The sequence below is a fragment of the Pholcus phalangioides genome, unplaced genomic scaffold, assembly GCF_987345545.1.
Source record: "Pholcus phalangioides strain wild (caught in Gottingen) unplaced genomic scaffold, Ppha-v1.0 ptg000004l_1, whole genome shotgun sequence".
Taxonomy (NCBI): domain Eukaryota; kingdom Metazoa; phylum Arthropoda; class Arachnida; order Araneae; family Pholcidae; genus Pholcus; species Pholcus phalangioides.
The window spans coordinates 53,203,912-53,216,772 of NW_028301597.1; the positions used below are offsets into that span (position 1 = coordinate 53,203,912).

Below are 12,861 nucleotides of genomic sequence, written 5' to 3' on the forward strand. Positions count from 1 at the left end.
CGTTCTTTCGCGTCGGAGACGTTCTTACTTTTTTTGTAAGTCCTTAAAAGTTTTCTTCGAGGGGTTCTTTCCTGTTAGCACACAAATTAAATCCCTAAAAAAGTTCTCACTAAGAGGAGCTTAGCTGTAAAAAAATAATAAAACAAAGGAGCAATAAAATACAGAGTCATTTTATGCGAATCAAGTTTTCATTTATTCAGATAATTATAAAATGAAAAAAGATATATATACACGTAAGAAAAAAAATAATTGAATGAAAAACATTTACACGAAAAGAAAAAAAATATTTACACGAAAAGAAAAAAAATATTTACACATATACATGAAAAAATATTTACAGCATCGTCTCTATCCGATTGCGTAATGGCCATACGCATATGTTTTTATACCATCACCGAGAATATATCTTTTATCGTCACGAGGGCACAGCGATGTTTTTCGCAGGGCGACCGTTTGCAGTTTATGATTCACGGAGGATATTTTTATCATAGTATTTTTGATGGAGGAGTGGTTACCGAGGCAAGCCAGGTAATCTTGATGTTTTAGTTGTTTTTTAACAACCGCACGAACGACCCCTTTAGCGGTCTTCTTCTCCGCGACTGCTGTGACCATACTATACATTTTTAAACGCAAACCGACGAATTCCACAACGGGTTCACCGCCGTTCTCATCCTTCATGACGCCCACCACTTTTTTATTCTGCAGGCTAAACAGAGGATGGTCACCGGGGTAATTTGACGTGTCGAATCTGTGGAGCTCCTCCCGCATATCACTATAAATATCACTGGTTTTAATCTCGTATAGGAATAAATCTGTATCTGTGAACAAAACTTTCACACCGGGTCCGTATTTTTTCTTCATGAGATTGTAATGAAAGTCCGCCATCAAGTGTTTGGACAGGTCCAAAATTGTGACACCGGTATATATTGGCCTGTCCAGATGGATTTTCGTTTTCAACATCTTGATGACGGCTAACTCACCGGTGATTATCCTGAAGCATTCGAATGCCGGGGATGATATCAGCTTCTTCAAGCTCTTCTGGTTGTTGACGAGACGGATGTCGACGTGCTTCCTCAGATTTTCTAGTGATTTTCCGTACACAGCGTTGTTGAGCAGCTTATAGAAGTCCTTCTCGAATTCGCACCGGGCTTGCTTCCTCTTTTCCGTATTGAACGCTATGTACGGGCGTATCCAGGGCTCCTGTGTGAACTCGATTGCACGCCGAACACCCGTCAGCTTCATCCCCAGTGACGTATATAACTACAGGCACCGGTTATGGATCACATAGGAAGTTTTGTTCATCAGATTCGGTGAGGGCTTTTTAGATGGTTTATCACCGGGTTTTTTGATGTATGGAGACAGCATATCATTGTTAATTTCTATATTTTCAGCCGCCAAGGGGAAGCAGTTATGCTCGTCGTGCAGTTCTACCGGGTATTCCAAGTCCACTTCCAATATGTACCCCTTGGCGCCGTTGTCGTCCACACTCAAAAAGTCGATGCTCTCAAGTTCACTGGGGGACAACCATCTAAAGTCTCTCACCGGGAGGGGCTCCATCATACACTTTTCATATAAATTATTCACGTCAAAATACATAATATATGATGTAGGATCACTGGGATTATAACCGGGAACTAAAGGGTTATTCGCTCGCGCATACCGCTTGGAGATGACAGAGACGCCGCCCCTGATGCCTTTCTCCAAGAAGAGGTGCATATCGGGATCGCTGATCAATTCCAACTGCACACCGGTCATTCTCAAGCAGGCATTCCAGGCCAACCCCGGGGATGTGAACGTATGCACCGGGTCGATTTTGTAATTTTCTTCACAGAGTTTTCGAAAGCTCTCGAAAACATCTCCGAGAAGCAGCACGTCAGTCTTTACATAGAGATCGTGGTAGTCACCAATGTAGGTACACCGGAATTCTCTCCAAACGGTATGCGCGTATGCGTACTTCTCACTGGAAATATGTTGATCCCCCAGAGAGGTGTAAAAGGTCTCTCTTGGGGGCAGCACTGGATCTTCGAACTTCTAAAAACGAGTCCACGTACTCGTACGGATAGCATCCCTTGCGCAAGAGAAGATGGCTCTTGTCACCGAAGCATTTCCGCATGTTTATGAAGTCACCGGGGCTCATCGCTTGCACAAGACATTCCAACAACGCCGCCAAGAACTGGTTGGAATCGAGGAATCGCAGGCGAACGAGAGAAAAGGAAATGAATTTTTCCATATTCCGCCCGATCACCTGGATCCTGCGATCCGAGTAGAGGCTAAGTCCTTGAATCAGGAAATGCGCGTCGTAGTTCTGGAGGTCGTGGAATATCACCGGGATGTGGCGTCTCAACCTGAGCTGGAGGTTGCACTTCTGATGAAGTGCAGCTCTAAAATAACCGGTGATGTGGCAATGGTCACGGACCCTGTCATCGCCGAGAGGTTGCTCACACACCATACAAGTGGTTGTATTCGTAAACATATCATCATCTTCTGCTGTCATCTGTACAGGCACCGGGTTGTCGAGCTTGCCCATGATGACTCGCTCTTCTTCCACCAGACACCGGAAAAAGAAATCCACACAGTCTTTGCCCCTGTATACAGTGGGCTCCTTCACATACATACCATCGGGTCCCACGACCGTGTATGCGAAACCACAGGGGCGGTGAAGGCTCTTCTGGGTGGTGCTGGAGACCGATGGGTTCGGATCACAGCTTTCAACCTTCTCCAAGATCGCCCTCAAGTCGGCATAAATTACATATGGGACACGAAGCTGGTAATGGTGGTTCTTGAATACCATTGAATTGTCGCCTTCGCCGGGATACGTCACGCGTTGTGGACCGTGCGTTTTACAATGCGGTTCGTGCGCCTTCAGATGCTCGAGGGAAGAGAAGCGTTGCAAGCAATATTCACAAAAGTGTGACACACCTCCATGCTTGGTGGTGCAGTAGAGCAAACGAGACATGTTGTTGATGAGACAGTAGTGTGACGTTGTCTCGTTGCTGATTAATAGGAGATTTATCACGGATTGTGATGTTGCCTCACTAATCCTGAGAGGAAAGACTTCTCCCCCCTCCAACCCAAAGACGTTGATGCGTAATGCATTCGATTTTTCAAAGCGCGGGATTTGTTTTAAAGTCACCGGGTATGAAAGTCCACTGGTATCGAGCTCGCTCTCATACTAGATATACACTCATGTCCATAAATTAAGGATAATGCCAGCTCCGGCAAATAAAGGTTCAGAAACAAAACAAACGTTACTTATTCATAAAGCTCATTTAATAAACAAAAGATAAAGAACAAAAACGATGGTTTATGTATGATACCATTCATAAAAACTACGATTTTGACTCCCTGGAGCAATTGTGAAAAATATCTCCTTTACAAAAACTTACTATTACATGGTTGGTATGATGGCTAATACATTGTATGTCTCCCATGCGATGAAATACAGTCCGTACAACGCCTAGGCATGCTGAGTATCAAATTATCGATCTGATCTTGGGGAAGATCACTCCACTCAGCAAGCAATGCTCCCCGAAGTTCCGGTACACATGTAGGAGGTGGTTGACGGGCTGCAACTCGTCGGCCAAGCATGTCCCACACATGCTCTATCGGATTCAAGTCAGGTGAGAATGCTGGCCATTCCATACGGGTTATGTCCTCAGATTCAAGGCATTCGTTTACGATGTTTGCTGGATGAGGACGGGCGTTGTCATCCATAAACACAAATTTTGCGCCCATGGCACCCCTAAACAAACGTACATGTTGTTCCAGAATGATGTCCCGATAAATTTGGGCTTTCATGGTTCCGGTTTCAACATGCAGATCTGTTCTGGAACCCAGTATAATTTCACCCCAAACGAGCAATGCTGCACCACCGTAACGGTGTCGTTCAATGATGTTGTGTTGGTGGTAACGGGTACCTGGCGTTCTTCATATGGAAGTCCGGCGTGAATCAGACTGCAAGCTAAACCTGGACTCATCGGAAAACATCAAACAAGCCCACTGTGACGATGTCCACATTGCATGTTCTCTACTCCAGGCTAATCGCTGCCGACAGTGAGTTGCCGTGAGCGGAACACATCTGACAGGCCTGCGAGCATATAGACCAATATCTCCCAAACGTCTGTACACGGTTTGCCTTGAAACTGTGGTACCCGTGGCGGCAGATAGCTGACGAGACAGGTCGGATGCTGTGCTCCGTTTGCTTCTTTTGGCAGTTACTGCCCAATACCGGTCTTCATTCGGCGTTGTAACTCGGGGGCGACCTGTACTGTAACGTCTACTGACATTTTCGTTATCTTGGAATCGTTGCCAAAGCCTAGAGATGACACTTTGGGCAATTCCAAGTTCCTCGGATACGTCCATCTGAGTACGCCCACATTCCAGGCGGCCGATAATTCTACCACGTAAAAATCATCCCATGCGTCCTCTGTGTCATAACTATTCGCTTATGGCACAGAGCGCCTTACAGAACTCTTGTGAACAATTTTACTTCTTTGCCACCATTCCTTATATACCCCCCCTCTTACACTCTCGCCATTGTGACATACTATCGGCATCATCTGGTGGCTTCCTGAAATTTGCATATCATTCTTGCAGATGTGTGTGATAATTCTACAGGTGAAATTTTTACTTGAGATTTCGATTTCCGTGTGATTCTGAATTATCCTTAATTTATGGACATGAGTGTAGTTGAACACCCTTTCCGGATGTATTTCCACCGGGTGTAGGGCAGCCAACACACACCACGAGAAAACATTTCTCGTCATCGTTTTTTATATTTATCACGGCTTTCCTGGTGGCTACCCCCTTCGGCAGCGGAATGTAGGTGGCGGCCGCTAGTGGTTGGTACCGCGCCGTGTTTAGCTCGAGCAAGAGCACGCGCTCGAGTACCCAACCACTTCCGCAGCCTTCAAAATCCTCTGTCGCCTGCTTTACCTTTTCGAAGGCTATTTGTAGGTGCTCTTCTATCTGGCGGTTAAAGTGGTGAGCATTTTACTTCGAAGATACCCGTTGCTGAACTCGTCCTCGCCGTCACTTCCTTTCCTGGAAAAAACAGCAGTCGCGACGATGTTCCATTTAAGGGACCTGTGGGTGGTCAACTCCTCTCTCACGCTGTCGAGGAAGGCCGTCATGCCCATTTCGGTGCCGGGCTCGGGGATCAATTCGTACGTCGACAACAAATCTAAAGCGCGTCTGCCTTGCCCTCCCGATGGCTCGGTGCTCCTCCAAGATGAGGTGAGTAGTGTTGGGGTCAGTATACCGCCGGAAGTGACGCCACACATCCCCCCTTCTTCCCACCCTGTTGTTGGTCGGGGGGTTTTGTTCGCCGCTAGGGGGCGCTGATAGCGAAACGGCGGGAAAACTCTCCCCCCTTTTTTTTCTTTACCTCGATGGTGGGGGGTTGTCCCACCCCCCTTTTTTTCTATGCGGCTTGATGTTTATATATATATATATATAATTTTTATTTTTTTTATTTTGTTTTTATTGTTATGGACTTTCAGTTATATATTGGTAGCGAAATGGCGGGAAAACTTTTCTCACTCTACCCTTTTCTTCTCCTAGTGGTTTTTATATTATTTTTGTTATGGACGTTGCTGCTTCGGCGTTCTTTTTTCTCCCACATTTCTTACGAACTGTTAAATAAAACCCTCGGTTGCGACTATAGCACGACAATAAAAAATGTCGTGAATACGATCACCGAAAATGGCGCGTTTTGCTACGTGTGTGGTTCTCTTTTTTTTCTTATTATACAAAAAGTGGCGGGAGAATTCCTCTCTCATCCTTCGTTGACCACACAAGAGTTCTCTCCGTCGCTTTTTGTCAAAATATTTATTGCGACGAAAATCTTCTCAGGCATCACTTCCATTATGGGGCGTACGATGATGGGTACACGCAGTTCTCACGACTACAAAAAGGTTGAACACTTCTGTTTTAGAGTGAGTATCTAAAAATCGCAGCCTCTCCATGAGTGGGGAGAGGGGGGCTAACAGTGCTCCAGCCCTGAGAGAGTTCGGGTCTAGGTCAATTCGTCGCGCTCAACTTGTCGCAGCGTCAATTCGTCGTGCTACAAACTCGTCGCGGTACAAATTTGTCGCAGAGTCAGTTCGTCACGGTGCAAATTTGTCGCAGACTCATTTCGTCGCGGTACAAATTTGTCGCAGAGTCAGTTCGTCGCGGTACGAATTTGTCGCAGAATCAGTTCGTCGCGGTACAAATTTGTCGCAGAGTCAGTACGCCGATCAAATAAATTTTCAAAATTCAGTTTTCATGGTATTCATGCCACACTTCCCGCTTTCTGGCGGGATCTCCATTTCTCGCAGCGAGGGGCGTTGGGGGAACACACGAAGATGATAGATAAGTTATGATAAAATAAATTTTCAAAATTAAATTTTCACCGTATAAGCCGCACTCCCGCTTTCTGGCGGGATCTCCATTTCTCGCAGCGAGGGGCGTTGGGCGAACACACCAAGATGATAAATTAGGATCAATGCCCATCCCAAAGCACAATTTGCCTAAGGGGTCATTCAAGTATTACGTCAGGATCGCAGAGGGAGTTTCGGATTTGTTGACTTGTGATGGCGGGGGGGGGGGTGGTGAGTTTGAAGGTCGCTTACGTCATCAACCACCCCTTTTGGAAGATATGAAATATTCTAAGCTGCTGGTGAAATTTTGCTGGGAGGGGATGGGGTCAGTGTTTTGCTGATTTTTGCTGACAAGGGGAGGGGGGGGGGTCAAAAATGGCTGAAAATCTGCTTACGTAATACTTGAACGGCCCTAATTCACTATTGAATATGTATCTGCCATGTAGAGAATACATCTTTGAGGAATTTTTTACCGACAATATATCTAAGGCCAGCATTACACTATGAAAGTGTTCTAAACGTCCTTTTATAAAACTTGAAAAATTCAACCAATAAGATTATCGGTTGCATTTGCTCGAATGTAACCTATGAACTTTATTGGTTGGATTTTTTGAGTTTTTAACTTGAGCAACTTATCCGGTGCAAATTAAATTTTGAAAATGTATGTGATCGCAATTTATCATCTCGGTGTGCGCCCCAACTCCCCTCGCTACGAGTAATGGAAATCTCGAGAGAAAGCGCCAAGTGTGGCTTATCCGGTGAAAATGAAATATTAATTAAATTAAATTATTAATTATTTCAGGTTCTTGTGGAGATACTGTAGTGGTTAATGTTGGTGGGAGTCTCGATTCCACATGGGACAGATACAAGTTTACACTTAAAGAGAGCCTCCGCTGTACTGTAATTTGGGGAATATCATAAACACCGACATTTTTTTTACAGAATTTTAAAATTTTATCATAGAAAAAATGATTTTTTTAACATTTACAATAATCGAATAATAAAACATTAATATCAATTGCAATTTTAATTTCGATGTAATTTCGATGATTTTTTTCGAAATGACAAAAAAAAAAAATTAGTAAACTGTGTGCATTTCTTGATGGAAAAAAACTTTTCTTCATGTTTATTTTTTCACGTATGAGACAAAAAACCTACCTACAGATCGCGTGACGAGTTGACTCTGCGATAAATTGACGTCCCGACGAATTGGTTACACGACAAATTGTCACTGCGACGAATTTGTACCGCGACGAATTGTCACTGCGACGAATTTGTACCGCGACGAATTGGCTCTGCGACGAATTTGTACCGCGACGAATTGGCTCTGCGACGAATTGTCACTGCGACGAATTTGTACCGCGACGATTGGCCGCCAAAGGTGGTAGGGGGGCAGAGCCCCTAGTACTGTATATAAAATAACATGTCCTGACTGATTCATCATCGCCGAGCCAAAACCGCTGAAGCTGTAAATATCAAATTTTGTGAATCGTTTTTTTCACGACGTAAAGACTCACTACTCACTAAGAAATGGTTTTTCCATATTCGATAACCTAAGGGCGTCATAAGAGGGGGGGGGGGGTCAACAAGGGAGGGGGGGGTCAACGTTGAAATCATGCCGAGACGAAACAGCTGAAGCTATAAATATGACATTAGATCAATATTGTAATTATAGACTCATTGAGAAGGGATTTTTCCAAATTCAACCCCCTAAGGGGGGTTTCAAAAGTTATATGGAGCAATCAGCACTGAGCCGAAGTCGCTAAAGCCATAAGTATGAAATTTAGTTAGTATTATATTTTATAATGTACATACACACTAAGACAGAATTTCTGAAAGTTCATCTCCCATGGCGGTTATGAGGTGAGAGTAATTTTGAGATTGCAAAATCCACGCGAGCGAAGCCGCGGATAACAACTCGTAATAAAATATAATGCTTACTAAATTTTATATTTATGGCTTCAGGGATTTCGGCTCAGTGATGATTACTCCATATAACCTTCGAACCCCCCCCCCCATTAGGGGGGTTGAATTTTGACATTTGACTTACAGTCTTAGACTTAAAACGAACATTCGATTATGTTGATTTAAATATTCTAACAAATAAAAACACTTCTCAGCAGGCAATGTACTATATTGGTTTAAAACATATTACTACAATAGGAAACAAGCTGCCATAATAAATGGTAAAATCAGCACATTTGAAATATAATGAAAGGAGTCCCCACAAGGATCGGCCCTTGGGTCATAATTATTTCTAGTTTATATTAATGATTTATGTAAAATAAAGTAGAACGGTAGAATAATTTCATTCGCAGATGACACAAGCCTATATGTTGAAGACGGGGGTGGATTTAGAGCTCGCTGTTGGTAGGGGTGATTTTACAAATCTTTAAAAATCTAGTCTAAGCATCGGTGACCACGTGTCCTGCATTTTGTCTCGTATTTTCCGTGACAGTCCGGTTTTTCTGTTTTTTCTTCTCCATCCAGACTTTTTCAAAAATGTCACGGTTTTACTCGTTTATAGTCGAAGTTTTCTTGAATTTGTTGTTTAATTTTTTGTTGCAATATTACCATATAGAAGTTCCGAAAATTTCATAAAATATCACAGTATTTTAAATACAGTTAAACTCGGTTATAACGACATCGAAGATTCCGCGGGATTTCGGCGTTATAACAGAGTCTGGCTGTATTGCTTTCACTTTTAGAATATTGTTCTAGAGCTCTTTTAGTTATTTTCTAACATTTACCGGTGATTATGTATGATCCCCACCTCATATTAGTTCGCTACGACGCAGTTCGTTTTGTAGAGGCCATATAATTATGTCCTACTACTGATGCTGGAAAACAAATTAATGGAATAAAGCGAATATAAAGATAAGTTTAATTTTCTCAATCAGCAAAACTGGTAAAATAAAGCCATAGCCTCTCATATTGTTTAAAGTTATATGCGTGAGTTCAAAAATCGTATGAAATTATCTCGTTTTAAACATCCAATTCTTGGACATAAAACCTCTTGGGTGACAAATAACATTTTCGAAAACAAACTCACGGAACCACAGCTTCAAGAAACGATATAAAAAATGGCATTCTTTTTGGGCAATGTGAAAGGAGTATTTTAGAAGGATAATTTTCACACAGCTTTCATTACATGCATATTTAATTGGTAATTTTCAATCAAAACCTACAACATTTAATTAGTAATATCTGACATAATTTTCATTCAAAACATACAGTATTTATTTAACAATTTTCGACATTATTTTCTTCCTTACATATTTATAGTTAAAGGGTTCCAATCTACTAATCTAGAAAAACAGATAGCACGCAAATGTAAGAAAAAACGGGAGAAAAATATTCATTTCTCACAAATATTGATATCATAATTAAAATGATTCATTATGAGCTCTCAAATAGTCTTTAATGTCACGTCCTTGATGATACTTATCAACTAAATTCTTTAATCTCTGCGTAGAGTCCCGGTATTTCTTTCTCCTAATGTGATGGTTTTGTCCACTTACAATTTGAACATCCAAACTTCATTCAAACTCTGTTCTCTTTTTATGGCACCGATGAACTTCCATATATCTGAGTGGTGAGCAGATAATTGCTGTTGGAACGCTCGATGCCATCCTTCTATAGAATTGTTGGTATTAGGGAAATCGTTACACGATCAATCACTTACTCACTCGGTCACTGGGTCACTCACTCACTCGGTCACTCAATCACTTACTTACTCGGTCACTCACTTGGTCACTCAATCACTTACTTACTCGGTCACTCACTCGGTCACTCAATCACTTACTTACTCGGTCACTCACTCACTGGGTCACTCGGTCACTCAATCATTGACTCGGTCACTCAATCACTGACTCGGTCACTCAATCACTGACTCGGTCACTGGATCAATCACTCAATCACTGACTCGGTCACTGGATCAATCACTCAATCACTGACTCGGTCACTCGCTCAATCACTTACTCACTCGGTCACTCAGTCACTCACTGGGTCACTCACTCACTGGGTCACTCAGTCACTTACTTACTCGGTCATTCAGTCACTTACTTACTCGGTCACTCAATCACTTACTTACTCGGTCACTCACTCAATCACTTACTCACTCGGTCACTCACTGGGTCACTCACTCACTGGGTCACTCAATCACTTACCCACTCGGTCACTCAGTCACTCACTGGGTCACTCACTCGGTCACTCAATCACTTACTTACTCGGTCACTCAATCACTTACTTACTCGGTCACTCACTCACTGGGTCACTCGGTCACTCAATCACTGACTTGGCCACTGGATCAATCACTCGGTCACTCAATCACTGACTCGGTCACTGAATCAATCACTCGGCCACTGAATCACGGGTCTAGGTCAATTCGTCGCGCTCAACTTGTCGCGCGACAATTCGTTGCAATCAATTTGTCGCAGCGTCAATTCGTCGTGCTACAAACTCGTCGCGGTACAAATTTGTCGCAGAGTCAGTTCGTCACGGTGCAAATTTGTCGCAGACTCATTTCGTCGCGGTACAAATTTGTCGCAGAGTCAGTTCGTCGCGGTACGAATTTGTCGCAGAATCAGTTCGTCGCGGTACAAATTTGTCGCAGAGTCAGTACGCCGATCAAATAAATTTTCAAAATTCAGTTTTCATGGTATTCATGCCACACTTCCCGCTTTCTGGCGGGATCTCCATTTCTCGCAGCGAGGGGCGTTGGGGGAACACACGAAGATGATAGATAAGTTATGATAAAATAAATTTTCAAAATTAAATTTTCACCGTATAAGCCGCACTCCCGCTTTCTGGCGGGATCTCCATTTCTCGCAGCGAGGGGCGTTGGGCGAACACACCAAGATGATAAATTACGATAAAATAAATTTTCAAAATTAAATTTTCACCGTATAAGCCGCACTCCCGCTTTCTGGCGGGATCTCCATTTCCCGCAGCGAGGGGTGTTGCGGGAACACACCAAGATAATAAATTAGGATCAATGCCCATCCCAAAGCACAATTTGCCTAAGGGGTCATTCAAGTATTACGTCAGGATCGCAGAGGGAGTTTCGGATTTGTTGACTTGTGATGGCGGGGGGGGGGGGATAGTTTGAAGGTCGCTTACGTCATCAACCACCCCTTTTGGAAGATATGAAATATTCTAAGCTGCTGGTGAAATTTTGCTGGGAGGGGATGGGGGTCAGTGTTTTGCTGATTTTTGCTGACAAGGGGAGGGGGGGGGGTCAAAAATGGCTGAAAATCTGCTTACGTAATACTTGAATGGCCCTAATTCACTATTGAATATGTATCTGCCATGTAGAGAATACATCTTTGAGGAATTTTTTACCGACAATATATCTAAGGCCAGCATTACACTATGAAAGTGTTCTAAACGTCCTTTTATAAAACTTGAAAAATTCAACCAATAAGATTATCGGTTGCATTTGCTCGAATGTAACCTATGAACTTTATTGGTTGGATTTTTTGAGTTTTTAACTTGAGCAACTTATCCGGTGCAAATTAAATTTTGAAAATGTATGTGATCGCAATTTATCATCTCGGTGTGCGCCCCAACTCCCCTCGCTACGAGTAATGGAAATCTCGAGAGAAAGCGACAAGTGTGGCTTATCCGGTGAAAATGAAATATTAATTAAATTAAATTATTAATTATTTCAGGTTCTTGTGGAGATACTGTAGTGGTTAATGTTGGTGGGAGTCTCGATTCCACATGGGACAGATACAAGTTTACACTTAAAGAGAGCCTCCGCTGTACTGTAATTTGGGGAATATCATAAACACCGACATTTTTTTTACAGAATTTTAAAATTTTATCATAGAAAAAATGATTTTTTTAACATTTACAATAATCGAATAATAAAACATTAATATCAATTGCAATTTTAATTTCGATGTAATTTCGATGATTTTTTTCGAAATGACAAAAAAAAAAAATTAGTAAACTGTGTGCATTTCTTGATGGAAAAAAACTTTTCTTCATGTTTATTTTTTCACGTATGAGACAAAAAACCTACCTACAGATCGCGTGACGAGTTGACTCTGCGATAAATTGACGTCCCGACGAATTGGTTACACGACAAATTGTCACTGCGACGAATTTGTACCGCGACGAATTGTCACTGCGACGAATTTGTACCGCGACGAATTGGCTCTGCGACGAATTTGTACCGCGACGAATTGGCTCTGCGACGAATTTGTACCGCGACGAATTGGCTCTGCGACGAATTGTCACTGCGACGAATTTGTACCGCGACGAATTTGTACCGCGACGAATTGGCTCTGCGACGAATTGGCTCTGCGACGAATTTGTACCGCGACGAATTGGCTCTGCGACGAATTTGTACCGCGACGAATTGGCTCTGCGACGAATTTGTACCGCGACGAATTGGCTCTGCGACGAATTGTCACTGCGACGAATTTGTACCGCGACGAATTTGTACCGCGACGAATTGGCTCTGCGACGAATTGGCTCTGCGACGAATTTG

General features: G+C 42.8%; 1 protein-coding gene across 1 annotated transcript; it reads right to left on the minus strand.

Moving 5' to 3' along the window:
• Nucleotides 1–348: 348 nt before the first annotated feature.
• LOC149087840 (uncharacterized) lies at nt 349–1,242 on the minus strand. Its single transcript, XM_089231988.1, has one exon. It carries the CDS (start codon nt 1,240–1,242, stop codon nt 349–351), a length of 894 nt encoding a protein of 297 aa, XP_089088114.1.
• Between the last annotated feature and the right edge of the window lie 11,619 nt (nt 1,243–12,861).